The 22,237-nt window shown below is 43.6% G+C and overlaps 6 protein-coding genes across 7 annotated transcripts in view; 2 read left to right on the top strand and 4 right to left on the bottom strand.

The window, feature by feature from the left end:
- Positions 1–953, top strand: part of CCAP-R (Crustacean cardioactive peptide receptor) — a 30,842-nt gene extending 29,889 nt beyond the window's left edge. Inside the window, exons 6-7 of the mRNA XM_070281411.1 lie at positions 38–323; positions 396–953. Of these exons, the coding sequence (XP_070137512.1) occupies positions 38–323; positions 396–630 (521 nt within the window). The 3' untranslated portion in view covers positions 631–953. The remainder of the gene's footprint in view (positions 1–37; positions 324–395) is intronic.
- A 1,387-nt stretch (positions 954–2,340) lies between these two features.
- LOC108128735 (uncharacterized) lies at positions 2,341–4,005 on the top strand. The gene is made up of 2 exons (XM_017246497.3): positions 2,341–2,994; positions 3,117–4,005. The coding sequence occupies exons 1-2, from the start codon at positions 2,412–2,414 to the stop codon at positions 3,761–3,763; spliced, it is 1,230 nt and encodes a 409-aa protein (XP_017101986.2). The 5' UTR covers positions 2,341–2,411; the 3' UTR covers positions 3,764–4,005.
- Positions 4,006–4,121: 116 nt separating this feature from the next.
- LOC108128737 (kin of rumpel) lies at positions 4,122–6,085 on the bottom strand. Its single transcript, XM_017246499.3, has 6 exons — positions 6,006–6,085; positions 5,669–5,943; positions 5,356–5,605; positions 4,907–5,287; positions 4,677–4,846; positions 4,122–4,612 (listed from the first exon to the last, which is right to left on the bottom strand). The coding sequence occupies exons 1-6, from the start codon at positions 6,042–6,044 to the stop codon at positions 4,366–4,368; spliced, it is 1,362 nt and encodes a 453-aa protein (XP_017101988.3). The 5' UTR covers positions 6,045–6,085; the 3' UTR covers positions 4,122–4,365.
- A 208-nt stretch (positions 6,086–6,293) lies between these two features.
- Positions 6,294–19,605, bottom strand: kumpel (kin of rumpel). 2 transcript variants are annotated; one of them, XM_070281017.1, is made up of 11 exons: positions 19,514–19,605; positions 18,523–19,200; positions 16,447–16,606; positions 8,100–8,165; positions 7,990–8,041; positions 7,863–7,930; positions 7,650–7,804; positions 7,343–7,592; positions 6,890–7,270; positions 6,654–6,823; positions 6,294–6,582 (listed from the first exon to the last, which is right to left on the bottom strand). In XM_070281017.1, the coding sequence occupies exons 2-11, from the start codon at positions 19,062–19,064 to the stop codon at positions 6,309–6,311; spliced, it is 2,118 nt and encodes a 705-aa protein (XP_070137118.1). In that variant the 5' UTR covers positions 19,065–19,200; positions 19,514–19,605; the 3' UTR covers positions 6,294–6,308. The 2 variants fall into 2 exon arrangements, with proteins under 2 accessions (XP_070137118.1, XP_070137119.1); XM_070281018.1 differs by lacking the exons at positions 6,294–6,582; positions 6,654–6,823; positions 6,890–7,270; ... (3 more) ...; positions 7,990–8,041; positions 8,100–8,165 and adding exons at positions 12,261–12,550; positions 12,614–12,801; positions 12,890–13,273; ... (2 more) ...; positions 15,684–15,735; positions 15,838–15,903.
- On the bottom strand, positions 8,344–10,129 carry LOC108128734 (sodium-coupled monocarboxylate transporter 2). Its single transcript, XM_017246495.3, has 8 exons — positions 10,080–10,129; positions 9,967–10,018; positions 9,847–9,914; positions 9,628–9,782; positions 9,327–9,576; positions 8,894–9,274; positions 8,665–8,834; positions 8,344–8,596 (listed from the first exon to the last, which is right to left on the bottom strand). The coding sequence occupies exons 1-8, from the start codon at positions 10,083–10,085 to the stop codon at positions 8,344–8,346; spliced, it is 1,335 nt and encodes a 444-aa protein (XP_017101984.3). The 5' UTR covers positions 10,086–10,129.
- On the bottom strand, positions 10,212–11,708 carry LOC138926674 (sodium-coupled monocarboxylate transporter 1-like). The gene is made up of 5 exons (XM_070281628.1): positions 11,596–11,708; positions 11,294–11,543; positions 10,855–11,235; positions 10,626–10,798; positions 10,212–10,550 (listed from the first exon to the last, which is right to left on the bottom strand). Exons 2-5 carry the CDS (start codon positions 11,510–11,512, stop codon positions 10,313–10,315), a joined length of 1,011 nt encoding a protein of 336 aa, XP_070137729.1. The 5' UTR covers positions 11,513–11,543; positions 11,596–11,708; the 3' UTR covers positions 10,212–10,312.
- Positions 19,606–22,237: the final 2,632 nt, after the last annotated feature.

Below are 22,237 nucleotides of genomic sequence, written 5' to 3'. Positions count from 1 at the left end.
ATTATTAAAAATATAAATTTATACAACTTGCTTTCAGAACGAGCTGGCTTTGGAGCGGCTCCCGCCAGAAGAGCAAGTTCTAGGGGTATTATTCCCCGAGCCAAAGTTAAGACCGTCAAGATGACTCTTACCATAGTCTTTGTATTCATCATCTGCTGGTCGCCATACATCGTCTTTGATCTGCTCCAGGTGTTTGGCCAAATTCCGCATTCTCAGACCAACATAGCCATTGCCACTTTTATTCAGAGCCTGGCTCCTTTGAATTCAGCGGCCAATCCTTTGATTTACTGTCTCTTCTCCTCCCAGGTTTTTCGCACTTTAAGGTTAGTAAGCCTTTACAAAATAAAATGTTTGGTATTTTTTACAAATTTGCATAAAATATTACCTTGTTCCAGTCGGTTTCCGCCATTCAAGTGGTTCACCTGCTGCTGCAAGTCGTACCGCAACAACTCGCAGCAAAATCGTTGCCATACTGTGGGCCGGCGGCTCCACAACAGCTGCGACTCCATGCGAACCCTGACCACCTCCCTGACCGTCTCCCGCCGCTCCACGAACAAGGCCAATGCCCGGGTCGTCATCTGTGAGCGGCCCAGCAAGGTGGTGACTGTGCCGGCCATGTCGGAGGTATGATAGCTGGCCCACACCACCCGCAAGCGTTCAACGTTCGCGGTCCACGGGCCGACGTCCTTCAGCGACGCGGAGTTTCTCTAAGTAGGGCCCAGGAGGTTCCAGGAGTGGCTCCAGGATTGGAGTGTCCAACATGTGAATGCACCAGAGGCTTAGACAATAAGTTCGATAGTTGTACTAGGCATAGGGAAAGCCAAATGTAAGCCAATAGTTCTTAAGTATGCCAAGTCTACGCTACGAATTTCAAATCTATTTATAACTGCTCCTCGTAAGTATTTATTGTCTAGTAACTGGTATTTATATGACTTTTAATTAGAGCTAAGAAATGAAATTTACCAGCCAGGGGTGTCTATTATATATGATTTCTTATGTATTTTTTATCAAGACTATGATTTTAGGCCATTTCTATGACTTCCCTGGCAGTGTCGGTTTCAGTCGCCTCCCCACTTTGTATTCTATTTATCAGACTGATCTTATTTTCGTGAAACTCGAGCCTAATCACATGGAATTCATACGGCATTTCTTTTTAGTCCTAAGTATCTGATAAGTCCATTCAAATTCCATCTTAACCATGTACATAGCCACTAATAGTTGTGGTTGATGAACTTGTCCAAGATCCTTAAACCAAAACCTATTGAGCATAAGTAGACCGTAAGAGTTAAACGAGCATAACATTTTAGTCAATTTGGTTTAAGCTAATATTTATTTCATCATTATGGTAGTAGAAGGAAGAATAAAGTAAGCGGATTCTCAAGCGTCTCCACTTTCATTTACATTTTTCGCTCTCGGGTCTTGGCACGCGCTGGAAAATCTTCCTTCCTTTCGCATCAATGAACAACCAGAACAAGGACAACAGGGACAATGGTTGGGCTCATTTTTGCTCTCACTTTGGTTATAATTGTTGTGATGATGTGGTATGCGTCTGTGGCCCCGACTGACGTCACTGGTGGCAAAGTCAACATGGCAGATAAATTGAGCGACAAACCCAACGCAGACAATGAAAACATATTGGTTTCTGTGGGCCCAGTAAACAGCCAACGGGGTAGTTCATTTGCTGTCATTGTCTGTAAATGGCAAATTTGCCCAACAAAGTTCAAGGAATCTGTTTATATTTGCCTTATGGCTGGTTAAGTTCTGTAACTTCTCCCTCGACCTCGTATTTACGTCCTCTGCTTCCTGGTTCTTAAGCGTACGAGTAAGCAGCAGCCCCGATTCAGGCAATTGCGGATGAATTTATTGCCCATCCTGGCGGGGACAGGACTGCAGGAATTTTTTTCACCACAGGACACTTCATTAGGCAAGCAAGGCGAAGGAATTCCATTAAGCAGCTTATTTCAGGTGGCCACTGTTGAGTGATTTTTGCAATTATGATTTTTTAATAACTCAACTTTTAATACAAATCCTATTAGAAAATAGGCAAACAATAGCTTTTATTCTAATGCCAGTATAAAGGAAAAACATTTTTTCGTGAGACAGAAGTTGAAAAAAAACAACAATCAACCGCCTGCATTGGTCCTTTTATGGAAATACTTGTTGTTACTTTATAGTTTTTACAGCCTTGAGAAAATGATAAACTTTTAGATTTAAATTCAACCTTGTATCTCCAGCTCTTCATTAGTTTTATTCTATAGGTTTCCTTACAAAAACCAATAATAATAAAAATAAATACCCAAAAATCAAAGATTTAAATAAATATTTTTATGGAATATGGGTCAACACGAGAAAGAAACATATTCTGTTAAGGTTTTAATCGATCTATAGTTTGAAATTTCGTCAAAAAAGTCATGTTTCCAAATTACTGCTTTACTAAATCAGCCAGGCAGTCCGGCTACGATGTTATAAGGAGAAACTATATTACCAAGGATAGTTCCCAGCGAATTGGCCGACAACCCCCCCGACGTGAAGTGAAGTCCGCCGCCGGCAGTGCCCGAAATAACTCCGAAGTCCGGTACGGGTGCGAACCCCGCGATTCCCCAGTAAAACGCAGTCGGCGCCAGAAGAAGGTGCCCAAGTGGAGCTCTTCGTCTCCGAAAGCCTCGTCCTCACGCAGCGTTGGTTTCCGACTGCCGGCAGTGGTCTGCACTGGAGCCAGAGAGAGCCGCGAAGCCGCCGGCGACGACAAGACCCGGAGCGAAAAAGGAGGCATGGGTCCCGAAAATTCAAGCGATCTCAATCGCGAGCTACAGGAGTCCTTTGCAGACTTCTTCAGCATAATCCACGACAATGTCCTGGAATCGGTGCAGGGTGCGGTCGAGAAAATGGTGTCGAAATGCTTTGCCGATTCTATGGAGAAAATGGATCGCATCTCCAAGGATCTGGTGCAGCAGGAGACATTGCTAAATAAAATCTATCGCGATGTTACCAACAGTGAGTAGTATATTTCTGTTTAACTAGTTTTTAGGATTAGTCTAAAGTAAAAAAATAAAAAAAATTATAATAGTTATTATAATTAGAATTTAAAAGGTTTAGATCTCAACTCCATCCCATAGAAATATCGGACCAATGCGAAACGAACATGAATCAGTTCAAGTTCGTCACCCAAATGCTGATTGACAACCAGACGGTTCACTACCGGGCGCTCAACCAGGCGAAGCTAAACAAGCAGCGCCGCAAGGAACAGAAGGAGGAGGAAAAGCAGCGGAAGAAGGTCAACGAGCGGAAGCGGAAGGATTCGCAGATGGAGCGGGAGCGCAGGAAACGGGGCTCCAGCGTCGACATATCCAGGAGACCCGCTGGCGGGGCGGGTAAGGAGTGTGCCCATCGACAACCGCAACATCAGCTCTGCCAGCAACAGGTGCCCGTGACTTACATTTGCCAGTCCTGCTCGGAGCAGGAGGCGAAGGCCCGACCGCCGTCGAGGCACCGAACCGGTCCCGTTCCCATTCGAAGATCCGCCTCACACAGCATGCCAAACCTGCCGAGTCGCAACTCCGTGCCTGGAAAGCTGCACAGCTCATCCACCAGGTTCCCGAGGGTGCCCATCGGCCGCCAGTTCAACAGCAAGATGGCGCAGGCCCTCTGCGCGCCGGCTATGACCTATCCACCTAGCCAACGCAGTGGATCGACTCCGCGTCGAAAGCTTCTGCCGCGGATAAAGTCCGGAGTAGGACTGTCGGAGGGCAAGCTGGGGAGATAGTCAACCTTTAGTTTTACAACCCTCGGCCCCTAGTCCAGACATCTGCTGAGGCTTCCAGTTGCTAAGCATGGCTAGGAACAGGACTCGAAGCTTCTTTTAATCTTATTCATGCTTGTAACTGGAAGCCGCGCCAAGATTCTCAAAATTGTTATACTTTTTTTAAAAAGGTTTCCGTTTTAGAAATCCTTTTAATAAAACTAGGAGCATATGAAGGAGCATACTTATCCCAGGTATAACACAGAAATAATGTTATTTTCATTTAACAAACAATTTATTTTCAACGGTGTTAATAGGATTTATATTAGCTTTACAATGTTTAGTATAATAATTCGTACTATAGTACTTACAACAGGTTATATTAAGCTTTTCATAATTACATCATTTTCAAAGCCTCTTCGTTTTAAAAAAAAGGTAAGGGATCCTTAAATATTAAATTGCAACTGCATTGAATTTATTTATACACCAAATTTATTAGCAAGAGTAATTGTAAATTTTAATTAAAAGTTAATAGGAACAAAAATACCTGATACCCCGCAATTGAGAACAGCAGTCTCAATATTAAAGAATCAATAATAAAAAGGATTAGTGTATCTTCCAAACACTTAATCGGAAGTCTCCGAAACTTTCATGACATTAGCAGTCTTGAGCTCCACCGTTTCGTAATAGTAGTTCTTTTTACGGAAATAACGTTGAACAAACGGAGCCAGCAAATTTTCGTCCACATCCCTGATATCCTGACGTCCATAAACTAAGGTGGCCAGGTTTGAAAAGACAATTGTCAAAATGGAGCCCAGCATGGCGTACAATAAGAAGGACATGTGGTACACTGAGGTTCCTTTGTGGGGCTCGCTAAGGATGGTTTTAATTTTATTTTTGAGTAAGGGGCTTGATTAATAAGAAATCTTGAGCTTACTATTCGGCTGTTGAGTTCAAGTAGCGACTCATGTCAAAGTCGTATTCACAATTCTCCACGGAAACGGGCAGTTTGGTGTGCTGGAAGGTGCCGGTTATGTTTGCGATTTGGGCATTCACAGCAATCCAGGCCATGGTGAGGAAGGATATTATGCTTCCAGCAAAAATGCTCTGAAAGATTTAAAACATATAGTTGACCTTCGTTTTGTGGCCTCAAGTTATTGTTCCCACCTTATCGCCCACCCACGGCATTAGCATGCCCACCGTGAATATACCCAGCATTGGACCATACAAGCTCGATTGGAGGGTGGCCGACAGCTGCAGGACCATGCCCAGTTTCTCCACCACATACACCATGAAGATGGAGCTTATGCCAAAGGTCACCACCACCAGGCGCATGGTGAGTGCCACATGGCGCTCCTGCATGGCCTTTCCCATGCGCGGCTTCACAAAGTCCTCCAGGATTACGGCGGCCAAGGAGTTAAGGAGCGTGGATAAAGAGCTCAAGGCGGCACTGAACACGGCCGACACAAAGAGTCCTGGCAGTCCAGGTACAACTCCCAGGACTCGCATCACCAGGAGAGGCACCAATTGATCCCGACGGCCAGCCAGCTAAAAATATAGAAATAACATAAACATAGAGGTTGTATATAAAAATTTTAAATAAAGAAGAAACTTACTCCTGTGGACATGGGATCGCAATCGAAATAGGTGGCATAGCAAACCAAGCCGACATATACACAACCCAAGTACAACAAGGTCAGTCCAATGGAGAAGGTGATTAGGGTCTGCTTGATGGACTTCAGTGTGGGCAGCGACATGAACCTTTGGACCGTAGCCTGGTTAATGGAAGTGCTCTGCAGCTTGAAGATAGTTCCCCCAACAAATACTGAAAACACACTCAGCCGAACAGTAGGATCCATGGTCCACCTGGGGGATAGAGTAAAAAATAAAAGGGCATCTGGTCGATTATAATTCATAAAATAAACCTACTCGGGGGTATTAAGTCGACCGCCTTCCGAATTGCGCTGCAAAACAACATCCAGGCCCCCAAGATCCAAGGTTCCTTTGATCATGATGATGACCAAGGACCCGTACATGATAACGCTCTGAACCACATCCGTGTAGACAACGCCCTTGAGACCGCCCACGCAGGTGTAGAAGGTGCAGATGATGATCACAATGGGGGTTATGGTATGTATTCCAATTCCAGATACCTGGTTGAAGGTTAAGGCCGGAACGTAAACGGCAATGGGTAGCCATATGATCTGAAAAGATAGAGGATAGGGAATTGTATTAAATATTCAACAAAAAGCTTTGATTAACTTACCGCCTTCAGGACGAACAAGCTAGCTCCGAACAAACGCATTCGCCGGCTGAAACGTCTCTCAAAATACTGAAAGAGTGAGTGTGTATGAGTAAGGATTCGAGTAGACTGTAGAAACTTTAATCATAGGACAGACCCGATTGAGAACTGCTTATGATGGTAAGCTAAAACAAAATGTTAATTATAGGCATTCAGTTATGAGAGGGTACAATACAATGACTAATCTAAGACCAAACTTCAGGTATTCGGCTTTTACGAAAAATGCTTATATTTTTGCAAACAATATTAGATAAATTATGACTAGCCCTAGGCCTTTTCTGGCTCATCCAACTTGAGCTGTGTCACTGACTCGTGCAGGGCCAAGTCCGTTTTCTCCTCGCAAAACACACTCTCGTACTCCCCGTACCAATAGTTTCGCAGAACCGGGCTGATGAGTTCCTTGTCCACAACCCGAGGATCCTGTCGGCCAAAGTATAAAGTGGCCAGAAGGGAGCAGAGCACAGTGCCCAAAGACCCAATGGCGGTATACCACAAAAACGAGATTTCATGGATGCCATGGCTACGGGACTCGACTGATGGTCTGTGGAAAAAGGATAGTAATAGGTTAGAGACATAGTTCAGATTGTGTCACGGCCTGGAACAAGTACATACGCCGGAGTGGTGGCATTCCAATTGGATGGCATATCAAAACTGTAGTCGCAATCCTCAATAGAAACGGGTTTCGTTGGGAAAGTCAGGGTGCCGCTGAAAATGGCCATTTGAGCCCTAACTACAATGTAGGCCGTAAAGCTGGCGGCAGTTGATATTCCGGCGAGAAGACTCTGTAATTATAAGAGGGAATTTCCAGTGAGTACTCGTAGTGGTGCTATCCACCCAATGAATCAAACCTCTGTTTTGACAAAAGGCAGCAGCATGCCTACGCTGAATGCTCCCAGCAACGGACCGCAGGTTATGGCAGCCACTGTGGTGGAGAGCTGCATCACCAGGCCGAGTCTCTGGACGATTGGGACACTGGCCATCGATATCAGGCCGAAGACGACCACTACACCCCTCAGAACATAGCCGGTTTGCCGTTCAGTCAGCGGCTTCGAACGATATGGCTCTACAAAGTCCTTGAGTATCACGCCGGACAGGGAGTTGAGGGCCGTGGATAGTGAACTGAGAGCAGCACTGAATACTCCTGCCACAAACAAGCCCACCACGCCGGGAAACCTGCCCACACTTCTGACCACGTACAGCGGAATGACTTGATCCTTGGCACGAGCTAACTGAAGAATTTAATAAAAGTTGAATATTGCTTATATTTTTTTATTTATTTTGGAAGGCTTATGGATACTTACCCCAGTGGTAATGGGATCACAATGATAGAATTCGGCAAAGGCCAGCATCCCGATGTAGCAGCACATCAGCAAGACAAGCATAAATCCAGTCAAGGATAATATTAAAGCCTGCTTCACAGCCTTGTTGTTGGGTAAAGTTAAGTAACGCTGCACTATGGACTGGTTAATGCCATTGGCTTGAAGTTTGAACAGGGCACCACCAATAAACAATGCGAAGACCCCCATTCGAGCAGTTGGATCAAAGGTCATTCTATCAAAGAACAATATCTGTTAAAAAAATATAATTACGAATTAAAAGGAAACTTACTCTGGTACTATCAAGCGATCAAACTGGCGATTACGATCCAGGACAACGCCCAAGCCACCTAAATCAATGGTGCCTTGGACGATAACAAATGCCATGGAGCCGATCATCACAAATCCCTGAATCACATCCGTCCAAACAACGCCCTTAATACCACCCTGAGGATTTTAAATAATTATAATAAACTGGTAGGAAAGATTAAGCATATATACTAACCACACTGGTGTAGAGAATGCAGATAAAACTAGTCAGGGGCACAATTGTGGAAACACTTATTCCGGATACTGTAAATTATAAAAATATTATTAAATTATTACAGTTTTTCTCTAATAAGACACATCACCTTGGTTTAGAGTGAGGGCAGGAACATAAATGCAAATTGGTTGCCACAAAATCTGGGGAATAAAAATTGTCAATTATTTTGATATTTTTTTCATCAAAAGCTCTACTCACATTCATCACCACAAATAAGCAGGATCCGAAGATGCGAACTCGTCCATCAAATCTCCTTTCAAAGTACTTCGATAAATGAAATAAAACAGAAACAAGAACAGAGTTTTTATATGATGTATGCGTATTTACAGGATGCACTTGATAAATGAGACATGCTTTCGGACTGGCACACAAACAAAATAAAACGCTTGCACGGCACAAGGAGGGGATTATATTTTATTTACAAAGAATATAATTCACTAATTTAAGGTTTTTTTGGTTCCACTTGTCCTGAAGTCACACATGGTTTGTCATCACTAGCCACGCCCTTGTACTGCCCGTACCAGTAACTTCGCAGAACGGGGCTTATCAGTTCTCTATCCACCTTCCTGAGATCCTGGCGCCCGAAATAGAGGGTGGCCAGCAAGGACCCAAGGATAGTACCTATAGATCCGACTGCCGTGTACAACAGAAATGAGATCTCATGGATTCCATGGCTCCCAGAATCACCTAAATATCTGTTGAAAAAAAAAATTTAGTTAGAAAAGTGATTCAAAGTATTCATCCGCCAGGAACAAGTACATACTCTGGGGTGGTCACATTCCAATTATCCTTCAGGTCAAAACTGTAATCGCAATCCTCAACAGAAACGGGTTTCGATGAAAAAGTCAGGGTGCCGTTGAAAATAGCCATTTGAGCCCTCACTACAATGTAGGCTATTAAGGAAGATGCACCGGACATGCCTACGAGGAGACTCTAAAAATTGAGGATGCGCATTAGACTTATATTTAGGATCAACGTTCTCAAGATCAAACCTCTGTCTTAACAAAGGGCATTAGCATGCCCACAGTAAATGCTCCCAGGAGCGGACCGCAGGCTATGCCAGCCACTGTAGTGGAGAGCTGCATCACAAGGCCGAGTCTCTGGACAATCGGGACACTGGCCATGGAGATCAGACCGAAAACTACCACCACACCCCTCAAAACGAAGGCGGTTTGACGTTCCGTGAGAGGCTTTTTTCGATACGGCTCCACAAAGTCCGCCAAAATTACACCAGATAGGGAATTTAAAGCCGTAGAAAGGGAGCTGAGAGCAGCGCTGAAAATCCCAGCTACAAATAAGCCGACTAGTCCGGGGAAGTCTCCGACACTCTTTAACACGTACAGGGGTATAACTTGATCCCTGGCACCTGCCAACTGAAATAAAAAATAGTATAACTATATGAACTTAAACTAGTTCTGTACTTACGCCTGTGGTTATCGGATCACAATGATAGAACTCAGCAAAGGCCAAGAGACCTATGTAAACACACATTGATATTATGAGCACAAATCCAGTTATGGCCAATATCAAGGCATGTTTTACAGCCCTGTAGTTCGGTAGCGTAAGATATCTCTGAACTATGGGTTGATTTATGCCATCAGCCTGTAGTTTAAACAGAGTGCCTCCAATTAGCACAGCAAGCACTCCCATTCGAGCTCTCGGATCAAAGGTCATTCTGCAGTAAATTCAATTATTATATAGGGCCTTTTAAAAGAGCTTGACTTACTCTGGGCCAACCAGTCTATCATACTGAGCAGCACGGTCTATAAGGACTCCCACGCCCCCCAAGTCCCAAGTGCCTTTAAGAATAACAATAGCCATAGAGCCGAGCATTACAACGCATTGAATGGCGTCTGTGTAAACCACGCCCTTAATGCCGCCCTAATAAAATTATTTTAACAATAATAGACAGTACATATATGTTATATTCACATTCAAGACTTACGATGCAGGTATAGAGAATGCAGATGAAACTTGTTAGGGGAACAATCGTGCTAACACTAATTCCAGAAACTGTTTAAAAATATATTGTTAACTGAAATAATATATTTTTAAGTTAAACCACCTTGATTTAGAGTCAAAGCTGGTACATAAACGCAAATGGGCTGCCAAAGAACCTACAAAAAACATACAAATTCATAAAATAAAATAATAATAATAACAAATAGTGCTACTCACATTCATCAGCACAAATAGACAAGATCCAATGAAACGCACTCGCTTGTCGAATCGTCTTTCCAAGTACTTCATATAAAAATATTAAACAGGAGCAAGAAAATATTGGTTATAGGAGTCATGGGTATACATTAATAATGATAAGAATGAATGAATCCTACTTCATGTTACTAATTTAATAGACAAACAAAAAGAAGATTTCGACACAACAACGAGAAACATTTTATTGACAGAGTTTAAGGATCATTATTAGCTTCAGATTTGCGCTTGAATAGGTCCTGCATTTTCACAACATGGTAGTTCTTTTCGGGAAGAAAACGACGCATGCAGGGTGTGATCAGGGCAGGATCCATTTTGTTGAGGTCCTCCCAGCCAAAAAAGAAACTTGCTAATACCGAGATCACTATACAAATCACTCCACCCAGGGCAGTGTACCATAGGAAAGACAAATGATAGATGTCGCGCTCCGATGGGCTGAGGAATCATATAAAATAGGGTTTCCATTTGTCAATTGTGGCTACATTTATGTATTGTTACTCCCATACTTACCTGTACCCGTGAATAGTCGCATGAACTGTGGCATTGTCGAAGGAATAGTCACAGCCATCGACAGAAACGGGCAGTTTGGGATGACGAATATCCCCACTCATTTGAGACAACTGCGCCTTGGCACAAATCCAAGCCAGGACAAGAAAGGACACCAGGCTGCCAGTCAACACGCTCTACAAAAGAGGCCAAAAACCGATTTGTATTTAGAAATTAAAAGCGTAAATCTCACCTTTTCCTTGATCCAGGGCAGACCCACTCCAATAGTGTAGATCCCCAAGAGCGGACCCATCGACACGGCTGCCGTGGAACTAGCCAGTGGCACTACGGTTCCCAGCTTCTCCACAATATTGACCATTCCAATGCAGGAGAATCCAAACACTATGACAATCGCTCTCAACAAAAAGGCTGTCTGTCGTTCAGTCAGGGGTTTTCTTAGCAAAGGCTTCACGATGTCCTGCGTAATCACACAGGCCAGAGAATTGAGGCCTGTGGACAAGGAGCTAAGGGCGGCACTGAAAACTCCGGCCACAAAGAGCCCCGGTAATCCTGGCAAGGATCCCAAAGTTCGCATCATTAAGAGCGAGGGCAGTTGATCACTGGCTGATGCCAACTGAAAGGGATTCTTGTTAGAGGAATCCCTAAGTGATAAGACCTATTGATGAACCAACCTTTGTACTAATTGGATCACAATCATGGTAGACTGCGTAAGATACAAGACCCATGTAGCTGCAGCAGCTCAGGAGGAACACTAACAGCACTGTGAACACAAACATACACCGTTTGGCATGCTCGTAACTGGGCAGGGAGAGAAAGCGCTGAATGGAGACCTGGTTGACGTCCGAGGACTGAATCTTGTGCAGAGTACCGCCCACAATCACGGACAACATGGACAATCGCACTGTGGGATCCCAAGTCCACCTTTAATTGAGTTTGCCATTAAATTTGCAAATTAATCATCACATCTACTTACGGCGGTTGCGATCCATGACCACGCCCAGTCCTCCCACATCGAAAGTGCCCTTGATGCAGACCGCCAAAATAGAGCCGAACATCACGAAGCTCTGAGTGACATCTGTCCAGACCACGGCCTTGAGCCCGCCCTGAAATGGCAGACTTCCAGTCACCACCCACCCGACAATTTGCATCAGAATTTAATTAAGCCTCACCACGCAGGTGTAGAAGGTGCAGATAGTGCACACAATGGGTGTAATTACGTGGATGCCAGTCCCGGTAACTGGAAATTAAAGTGCGAGAATGTTGTCCAATAATAATGATGTTACACAATACCACAACTATTTTGTAATAGTTCATCAAACTCACCTTGGCTGAAGGTTATGGCAGGCACATACAAAACCACAGGTAGCCAGAGTATCTGAGAAATACGAAGCGCAGAAAACTAATGAACACTCGAACACATAAGGATAGGATACTCACAGTGCCCACTATGAAGAGAGCTGAACCCAAATTGCGAATGCCAGCCCCATATCGCAATTGAAAGTACTAAGTATTTAAGAAGATTTTGGTTAGTTGAAAATGTTTTCGTACCTATTCCTCTATATGATTGTTTACTTGAGTTAAATTTAGTTTCATGCATATATGTATATAAAACTATGGTACAACAAAACGTGCAACGAATTCAAGAAGCTTAAGGGTGAATTTTATTAACAAGTGCTCAACATTAAACTATTATCTAGGATTTCTCATTGGAGCTCTTCAGAATGGTCTCATCGAGCTTGACACTCAGGTAGTTCGACTTCTGGAACCTACGGATACACGGGGAAATAAGCTCCAAGTCCACGTCCTCGGCCTTGTTGCGTCCAAAGAAAAAGCCTCCTAAGTGACCGGCTAACACGCCCACTGTCGCCCCCATCACACTATAGAACATGAAGGAAATGTGGTAGATTTTCTGGGCGAAAGTGAGAGATCTGTGGGAAGTGTCTTGAACGATGAGTGATTTTCACTTAATAGTGCGGCTCCTGTTAACTTACGCAGGTTCATCGGAAGCAAAGGTAGCGTTGGCAGGGGTCACCAATGGTCGCTGGAAATCGTAGTCGCAGCCATCGATGCTCACAGGCTTGCTCTCGAACTGCATTTCCCCGGAGTTGATGGCCAGTTGGGCTGTGATACACAGCCATCCCATAAATAAGACAGAAACAACGGATCCGAACAAGGCACTCTTGAAAAAAATAGTTTTGTTAGAAACTACCCATTTAAAAATTTAAATACTGGGAAAAAGGAATTCTCCCAGGAAACGGAAGACTAACCCTTGAGTTGATGCTGGGGCACAGCAGGCCCATCACAAACAGACCCAACAGAGGACCCTGAGCCACTGATCCAATAGTCATGGAAAGCTGCATCACATGGGAGCCCATTTGTTCCACCACAAAGACCAGAGCCACGCTCAAAACGCCAATGCCCACCGTGCAGAGGCGCATGGTAATGGCAGTCTGGTGCTCCGTAAGCGGCTTTTTCATCAGCGGCTTTATGTAATCCTCCAGGAACACGGCTGCCAGCGAATTAAGTCCCGTAGAGAGGGAACTGAGGGCCGCACTAAACACGCCGGCCACAAACATCCCCGGAACTCCGGGGAAGTTGCTTAGGGACTGCACGACCAGAAGGGGAACTAATTGATCCTTGGCGACTGCCAACTGAAATGAGTGGGTTAGTCCTATCCATCTATCCATCTTTAAAAAAGCAATTCAGAAACCTTGGTGGTCAGGGGATCGCAGTCGTAGTAGGTGGCATAAAGCAAAAGTCCATTGTATATGCAGATGGACATTAAAACAACCAATCCAAGGATAAAGAGGAAAGATGTGTGGGCCATCTCTTTTAGTCCTGGCAGGGACAGATAGCGCTGGGTAATGATCTGGTTGCAGCCCAAATTATAAGAGTTGTGGGCCAGATTTCCAACCAACATAGCCAGCATAGACATACGAACTTTGGGATCGAACGTTAACCTGTTTATAAAATTTCAATAAAATTCAATAAAAAAACTCTAGTTGCCAGGAATTTAAACAAAAACCTACTCTGGCCACTCAAGGCGTCCGCTGTCAAAGTTCCGCTGAATGACCACGCCCAGTCCGCCCACATCGATGGTGCCCTTGATGACGACAAAGAAAATGGCTCCCACCATCACCACAGTTTGGATCACATCTGTCCAGACAACGGCCTTCAGGCCACCAGCAGTGGTGTAGAAAATGCAGACAATGCACACGATTGGCGTGATTATGTGAACATTAATGCCCGTAACTGAAATAATGTTCGAGGTTCAGGATGAAGGATGAAGTTATACCCATTACTGAAGTTAACGTCAAGAACCCATAATGAAACATGGTATTAGTAAAGTATGATTGGAATTGACTTCAAAATCAGAAGTAAATTTTATGGTAAGATATTTATAGTAAGTATTATTTATAATTTTAATTTTGAACTTTTTTCTCATCCAGTTCTACGCTGGAGTATTTCTTTTTCTGGAATCGGCGAATGCACGGCGACAGCAGCTCTAAGTCCACTTCGCCGGCTTTGTTTCGGCCAAAGAAACATCCCGCTATATAGCCGGCTGCCACGCCCACTGCGCCCCCAATCACGGTGTACAGCAGAAAGGATATGTGGTAGAGTTGCTCGGCAAAACTGAGGGACCTGTGGGATTGTGATTGGGAATACATATGATATGAGTTGAGTTGCATTGGCTTTTTGGGGTTTTCCGGGAAACTTACACAGGCCCTGCCTCCGGAAGTGTGGCATTTGCCAGGGTCACTAGGGGACGCTCGAACTCATAATCACAGCCCTCGATGCTCACCGGCTTAGTCTCGGGACTAATTTCCCCCGAATTGATGGCCAATTGAGCCGAAAAGGAAAGCCAGCTCATAAAGAAAAACGAGAAAATAGATCCTGCAATGGCGCTCTTAAATGAAAAAAAAACATGTAGGTTTTAACTTAAAATCAATTTCATCAACTGGGGGTCGAGGATAACTAACTTTTGAGTTGATGCTAGGACACAGTAGCCCCATAACGAAGATTCCCAGCAGGGGCCCTTGGACCACAGAGCCCAAGGTGATGGCCAACTGCATCACATGGGAGCCCATGCGTTCCACCACAAACACCAAAGCCACACTCAATACTCCAATAATGACTGTGCAGAGTCTCATAATAACGGCGATCTGGTGTTCGGTGAGGGGCTTCTTTGCCAGGGGCCTGATGTAGTCCTCCAGGAATACGGCGGCCAGGGAATTGAGACCCGTGGAGAGCGAACTAAGGGCGGCACTGAACACGCCGGCCACAAACATTCCCGGAACTCCGGGATAGTTGCTTAGGGATTGCACAACCAGAAGAGGTACTAATTGATCCTTGGCCACCGCCAACTGTAAATAATGGTCCGGATCAGTCACATTTTAGTAGATTTATGATTCATTAGCCGAACCTTTGTGGTAAGGGGATCGCAGTCATAGTAAGTGGCGAAGAGCAAAAGTCCATTGTAAATACAAAGGGAAAACAAGGCAACTAGACCCGCAATAAAAATGAAGGAAGTGTGACCCATTTCTTTGACACTTGGCAAGGACATGTAGCGCTGTACCATTGACTGGTTACAGCCAAATTGGTAGGCATTATGACCCACAGCGCCTACGAACAAGGCCAGCATGGACATCCGCACTTTAGGGTCAAAGGTAAATCTTTTATGGGAGTTTAAAAACTTTTAAATAAAGCCCTATAGATCTTCTAGTGCCACCACCTACTCCGGCCACTCGAAGCGTCCACTGTCCAGGTTGCGTTGGATAACGACACCCAACCCTCCCACATCGATGGTGCCTTTAATGATGACGAAGAAAATGGCTCCCACCATGACCACGGTTTGGATCACATCTGTCCAGACAACCGCTTTCAAGCCGCCGGCAGTGGTGTAGAAAATGCAGACGAGGCAGACAATCGGCGTGATAATATGAATGTTTATGCCAGTAACTGAAAGATTTTATTATATTTCCAAAAAATATTTAGATGTATGTTTATGCAGATCTGTTTTGGGGTTCTTGACATATTATTTTTGCACTTCCGATCTCTCACCTTGATTAAAGGCCAACGCCGGCACATAGATAACAATAGGCAGCCAGATAAGCTATCAAAAAATTAGGCAATTACATTATTACAACTTTTTAGCTTAAAACTTCCATATGAACTGCGATAAGAGTTCTATCTCTTTAAATAGAATTATACTTACGTTGGCGCCAGTAAAGAAGGCGGATCCCAGCAGGCGAACCGATTTGTTGAACCGCAACTCGAAGTACTGTAAGAATTTTTTTTCCATTGGTTTGTCGGCTCTCGGATAACACAATAAAGATTGTCCCCCACAAACACAGACACGTCGGAGTGTGAGTGCCTGTGCGGGACTACGCATACATAATCGAATATTACTCATACGACATGTTGCCTGGACTTATAAACTACAACTATCCGTGTGCCAACTACAATTGGCATTGTTCGAGCTGGCATTGTGTCTATGCTCGGGCACACAAGCCCAGCCATCCACAATGTTATTCCAGTGGCATGCAAATAAACTGGCAGCGAAAAATACTCGTACTTTCAGCTGATTGCACCCCGGCTTACCCCCATGTATCCCATACATTTTGCATTCATATTCAGAGGAATATGCGGGCCCCCAAAGCAGCAGTGCTTTGTTGGCCTTTAACTTACTTACACATATTAACATGCCAGCGAACATTACAAGAATCCAAAATCGTACACTCAGAAACATTGAATTAATGTGTAACATGCAGTCCAATAAGTAAACACAGAAATCATGCATCTAGTTGGACAACGTTCTGCTTACCTCATAGGTGGATGTCAGCTGCAGGTTGCAGAAAACGGGCAGGAAGATGTACCACGAAATGGTTCCCGATATGGCCAGGGTCACCAGGATGAAGGCGTACTGGGTGCCGTAGACGTAAATTTCCGTCGAAGTTCCCAGAAGCGAGATGCCCGACACGAAGCTGCAAGTTCACACAGGTTAATAAGGCAAAAAAAAATTAGTTCAAGCTAATTACGTCGAGGGCTAAAAGTTGGCCGGCTAATTGCCGGCCGATTGATCAAGATTTATTTTTGCTTCGCCCAAGTTATTTTCGTCAAGGCCCAAAGATTAATCTGAAGCACATTTTAATTAAATTAAGTTTGAGCTGAGCAAAGTTCCAAGTTTCGGGCAGAGTTTTGGGAAATTTTAAAACAAACTCGTAGCAATATTATATTGAATTTAACAAAGCTCTGAGCCTTATCGATTAGATTATGCGTGCAAAATATTGGCGGCTTAAATTGAAAGCAAAATGACATTATGCATAGTCGCATTTGTGGGCAAGTGTATATAGATTTTTCCTACCATGCATTTCATAATCTGATTTTAATGATTAATGTCCATAACAATCATCATTTCAATCCAGGCCGCCAAACAAATGAATTGCCACAGACACTGAAAGTTGACGGCCAAGAGAGAAATGCCATTAAAAGTTGATAACAAGCAGCGTTAAAGTATGCAGACACCCACACACAAAAACAACACCACCGAAAAAAGAGGAATATTTTTTAAATCTGAAAAAATACAAAAGAAATTTGAAAGAAAAAATGGTGGCATGTAATTGTAATTCAAAGCACGTTGGCTGAATTTGTTGCAAAAAGCAAACGACAACAAATAGAATGCCATAATAATAAAAGGCTCACGAAACAATTGTCAGCGGGCAAGGCAAATGACCAAGCCAGGACTCTAGAACTCTAGGATGGCAGGGAACAGGACCTGTCCGCCTGGTCATTAATGCGACGACAACACGCCTAAGACAAAAGACAAAAGGACCGCACCCTTCGAAAGGTGCTTGACCAAAACGTGTCAAATACAAAGCCCAACTCGCACCGTTCTCAGACCGGGGACCAAGGTCACTCGAACAAGCCACCACAACAACAATACATGGCTAAACAAAAAGTAATTTGGGCAAATTATTTGAGTTTGCGGCCGGCGTAAGTTTAAATAACTTCAATCTGGCTTAGACACCGAAAGCTGCTAAGTTGTATTTATACGTGGGATATATTTACTTGCAAAGTTCCGCAAGCCATTTCAATATCAGCACAATCAACATCAACATCAACCAGCCACCAGCACCTAGAGGCATGCCCCTTAACCATCCATAATAGGCTTGACCCTGACAATGAATTATTTACGCAAGCTCCATCCTGGTGGAGGAAACTTTTAAATAAAATGCTACTCTGTTTGCCCTCGCCAAACAATCGGCCAGACAAGGCTGGGCGGGGAAAGATTATTTTTTGCTTAGATTACGTATACGCACGTTTGGCTGAGGGCACAAAATGAAATGAAATGACTGAAAAATTTTGATTGATTCGCCGGAGGGGCCAGTGGGGAAGGTGAAGACAAGCTAAGGCCATTACGATAATTTGTGCAAATATTAACTGAATCGAAGCGAATGCATCGCACTCGATTTGAGGGGATTATCCCAGCTTTAAGGAACTTGAGCCTTTAATTTCCGAATTGCCTGCCTACGACTATTCCGCCCAAGGCTCTGAAACGCCTTCCGGATTGGGTCAGAAGCAATTAAACAGGATACACTTGCAAAAAGGATTCTGTACTTTATTTTACAAAGTTTATATTTTCTATAAATACTTTTTCTGATTCATTAATCTGGTCAAAACTGGAGCTAAAAGATGAGCTTATTAAAGGATAAAATAAAATTGCACATTTAATTTTTCTAGCAATTTAAAAAAAAAAAAAAAGGACCTTACAAAAGCACCGCATCTATCTACCAAATTTAACACTTCAAAAAAGGGGAAATACTTTCTCTCTCTGTATAGACGCTATAAAACACGCAAGGCCAATTTGGCATTTGCATATATAGCCGCAGCGGTAACTCACCTGGCCACAAGTGACAGCGCGACCGGAAACACTTTCATTTGGCGTCCGCCCACCAGGTAGTCCAGCGCCTCTGAGCCACGTCGCTCCTCGATGCCCGCCGCTCCAGCCCCATCCTTGCCGTTCAGCTTCTGCTTCTTCTGCTTCTTTTCGATGAAACCGAAATAGACGCCAATAACGGCGCATACCGCCAACATGGCCACGAAGACCAAGTAATCAACAGTTCCGAAATGTTGCAGGGCCTGGCTCAAATCCTTCACACTGATTTTCCCATCCTCATTTCCCCCAGGGGGGCTGAATGACTGGCCGGGAGTGGGCGTGGGAGTGGAGATGGCCGCCGACAAGGACGAGGGCGAGGGCGTGGTCGTGGTAGTTGTAGAGGTGGCCGGAGAGGCGCCAGTTGTTGAGCTTGGAGAGACTGTGCTGCTAATTACGGCCGCTGTCTTCACAATGGCATCGGCCACGATAGTAGGAATGGGACGGGATGCCGGGACGGAGGCAACTTCCCCCAGTCCCCCTCCAATAGACTCGGCAGTGGTGGACATTATTTCCGGGACCGCAAGTTGCTTTTATGTAGTTTACTTTTATTGACTTCCAGCCGCGTTGAGTCGTCGGTCGCTTTAATGCGTTTAGCTTTGATTACTTTGGCATTAGTTTGGCACAAGCACTCGACACTGCGAACTAAATTCGAATTTTCATTAGATATTTTTTCGCCCTTCCTATTAAAAGGACACTTGCTTAAATAAGGTAAAAGCAAAAATAAACTAAGGAAAGGACTTTTAAACATGAGAAAATAAATTATTAACTATTGAACTTCTTTCTTTGAGACTAAAAGGATTAAAAGGACTCTGAAGCATCAGAATCAGAAAAACCTCAAACAAATAATTAACAAACTATTTTGATGTTTAATGGTTTCAATTTTCTTTCATTGCCTTCTGGTATACTTCAACACAACACTTGTAGTTATATTTTAAACTATTTATCACACACGCACACTTGATCCTTGAGTTTCGGATTCAGGATAATAGAATTAGAACTGGATGGGAGCTCACACAAGTGGCTGATCCAAATCACCGCCGGGTACTGAACTCGCTGAACGACTCAAGCTGCGTTAGAGATCACCGGAGATCTTATCGAGGCGAGAAAACATCCGAGCGGCCCATAATTCACGCAAATCTTGTAAGAGTGTGGACAGAGGCTTTGTGTAAAGCTTTATCACCTAATTGTCCAGGGGCATGTCACGTCTAGTCTAGGAATAGATAGATAAGTCCACACCCCCTAAACGTTGTCTAGCCTCGGATATACTCTATTGTAAATTAATTTCTTTGTGCGCGAACCTGGCTTGCCTGGCATTTAATAACTCGGCTATATATAAAAATACATATCCCGCGCATTTGACTTGGCTCACTTAGACTATCTTTACAACTTCAAAAAGGGGTACATTTCCACGATATCACCATAATACATACAGGCCTTGCGCCTCACTAACCAAATAAAACAGGTGGCTACTGGTTATGATCCCGGATTGACTAAACGAGAGGTGGGACACCTCAAAGATGACGTGGTGCCCACGGGGCAAACAAAGTGTCTTGGCTAGAGATTAGACAGTAGCAGCAAATATTTGCCTATTGCCACAGGGGCAAGGGCACGACGTGACGTATGCGTGATGAACCTAGCCAAAGGGAAACTGATTTCAAAAAGGTTCCCAGTTGATTTCGCAGTGGATAGAATCTTTGATATTTGCTACCCAACAGGATGCAACACAAATCGAATTTCCAAAATGGCCAATAACGTTAGCTAACCGTTTAAATTCCCAAATTGGCCATGTCCGGCAGACACAGAGGCCATGGCTCTGACTGAAACGAGTCCAAGTTCGACCCAATGGAATGTCAATCTTTCTAAAGAGAGAAATACAAGCGGAGTCGGAGATGAAAAACCACTCCAGAGAAATGCTCTACTTCTCCATAATTTCAGATTTATTGAGTTTAATGCACATTAATGGCCGGACAATGGCATCCATATCAACTGAGCAATTGTGCACCAATTTAACTTAACTTGTACTCCGGTTCAGTGCATCTAACATATGATGCTGCAACAGCCAGCTCACCGTCTAATTGATTTTTGACAATCAATTACGGCCATTTCTTAGGAATGGAGCTTCGAACGGAGGAGGAAAATTCGATTTGGGGAAACCCACACAATGCCCAGCAACGTGACTTTGACTTTGTGTAATCTTTTGCTGAGGTAATCCCTTGTGAGCAAGGACAATCGGAAAATGGTAAGAGAGGAATTAGAGAAGGACATAGAAACGTGAAATCCTCAGTGCGACTTTAAGATGGGATAGTTTATACTTCAACTTCAGTTTTAATAAAAGTTTTCTAAACAATTCGAGTGCTTTGGAAAATACCATACCCGAATAATTTCATCACATTAAGTCAGAAGCCTCACACTCCTCTATCTTAAATGGAATTTTCCACACCAAAAAATGCCTGTTCTAAGAATAGACTTCAAAGTGCTCTAATTTCTGGAAATCCTCAAATAAACAAATATAAATTACAACATGGGGAAACGGCGTGATGAACTTGTAACTATAATCGTAAAACAAAAGATAAAATCATAATTACAGAACTTATGTGCGGAATAAATGATCCCAACTAACCCACTGATAGCGCCCAGTAGTAACCGCAATTTAGAAACCGGCCAGTGTAAATATAAGCGCTACAAAAAAACAAATCCCTGGCAAATAAACGCCACAAAGTGCTAAAAAATTTAATTATTTCCAGGCGACGAGCGAAATGAAAAGCTGGCGAAAATGAAAACCCGAGTTTAGCATATGCAAAATAATGGCCAGAACCGGCAACGACACCAGCTCTTGACCCTTTTGGGTGGGCTTAATTTGTCTGGCCACCGCGGCAGCTGTTTCGGCCTTTTAACTTGGCGCAAATACAACAGCTTAACTTTAAGGGAAGCCACCGCCCTGGCAACGCTTTTGGCCCTTTTGCGAATCCGCCCCAAATGTTTGTGCAGTTCTAGTGTTTGGGAATTTTCACATTTCCGGCTGCAGCTTCAGTTTGCAGTTGCCTTGACTTTGGCTCCGTTTAGTTTTCTTGTGTGTGCTTTGCTTTTTTGTGAACATTTCTACCCAGTAAGCAAATTGCAAGAGGGTAGATTAAATTAAATTTATTTAATAGAACGTTTTATTTACTTAACACACAGTAGATATAGATTTTAGTGGTTTTGGCTCAAAGGCTTTAGCCTTACTATTCTTCTCATGAACTTATCCTGAAGAATGAAGATTCTTCTGCTTCTGTAAAAATATACCTGTATATATACATAAAATCAGTTAAGTTAAAGTAAGAGGTATTTTTAGATTTCCCACCATAAAAATAGTTAGTTTAGTTGTTTTTCGTGTATTTTTTTTTTCGGCACACTTGAGCCAATTTAACGCTTCCGTGTGTTTTTTACTTGCCACGCCTCGTTGACTTTGCCGAGGGAACTTTTTGTGTGTCTACTGGAGGGCAAGGGGAAAAACGATTTAATTTCCAACTAAAAACAGCAAACACAATCCGTAAATTAGCGCTGTGGCTGCCATGTACAGTTCAATTAATCCAGTTAAGTAATCGTTGGCATATTTCTTTGGCCAAAGAACTATTCAGGGCCATTGATTACACGGCCCACAAATTAAGACCAATTAAATCAAATCGAGATTGTAGGGACG

The sequence above is a fragment of the Drosophila bipectinata genome, chromosome 3R (assembly GCF_030179905.1).
Source record: "Drosophila bipectinata strain 14024-0381.07 chromosome 3R, DbipHiC1v2, whole genome shotgun sequence".
NCBI classification, from domain to species: Eukaryota; Metazoa; Arthropoda; class Insecta; order Diptera; family Drosophilidae; genus Drosophila; species Drosophila bipectinata.
Note: the sequence above shows the minus strand (reverse complement) of the source record. Positions and strands in the feature narration are given on the sequence as shown.

Coding starts and splice junctions, on each gene's coding strand:
- LOC108128735 (XM_017246497.3), top strand. CDS start 2,412: ATGTTTCCAAATTACTGCTTTACTAAATCAGCCAGGCAGTCCGGCTAC. Junction 2,995..3,116: donor CTATCGCGATGTTACCAACA/GTGAGTAGTATA, acceptor TCCATCCCATAG/AAATATCGGACCAATGCGAA.
- LOC108128737 (XM_017246499.3), bottom strand. CDS start 6,044: ATGCGTTTGTTCGGAGCTAGCTTGTTCGTCCTGAAGGCG. Junction 5,288..5,355: donor GCGATCCCATGTCCACAGGA/GTAAGTTTCTTC, acceptor CTATATTTTTAG/CTGGCTGGCCGTCGGGATCA. Junction 4,847..4,906: donor TGCCGTGGGTGGGCGATAAG/GTGGGAACAATA, acceptor TAAATCTTTCAG/AGCATTTTTGCTGGAAGCAT.
- LOC108128734 (XM_017246495.3), bottom strand. Junction 9,577..9,627: donor GATAGACTGGTTGGCCCAGA/GTAAGTCAAGCT, acceptor AATTTACTGCAG/AATGACCTTTGATCCGAGAG. Junction 8,597..8,664: donor TGGAATGTGACCACCCCAGA/GTATGTACTTGT, acceptor TTTTTTCAACAG/ATATTTAGGTGATTCTGGGA.
- LOC138926674 (XM_070281628.1), bottom strand. CDS start 11,512: ATGTTGTCCGTGATTGTGGGCGGTACTCTGCACAAGATTCAGTCCTCG. Junction 10,799..10,854: donor TGCCCTGGATCAAGGAAAAG/GTGAGATTTACG, acceptor CCTCTTTTGTAG/AGCGTGTTGACTGGCAGCCT. Junction 10,551..10,625: donor GCGACTATTCACGGGTACAG/GTAAGTATGGGA, acceptor ATGATTCCTCAG/CCCATCGGAGCGCGACATCT.
- kumpel (XM_070281017.1), bottom strand. CDS start 19,064: ATGTCCACCACTGCCGAGTCTATTGGAGGGGGACTGGGGGAAGTTGCC. Junction 16,607..18,522: donor GCGCTGTCACTTGTGGCCAG/GTGAGTTACCGC, acceptor GTGAACTTGCAG/CTTCGTGTCGGGCATCTCGC. Junction 7,593..7,649: donor GATCGCTTGATAGTACCAGA/GTAAGTTTCCTT, acceptor GTTCTTTGATAG/AATGACCTTTGATCCAACTG.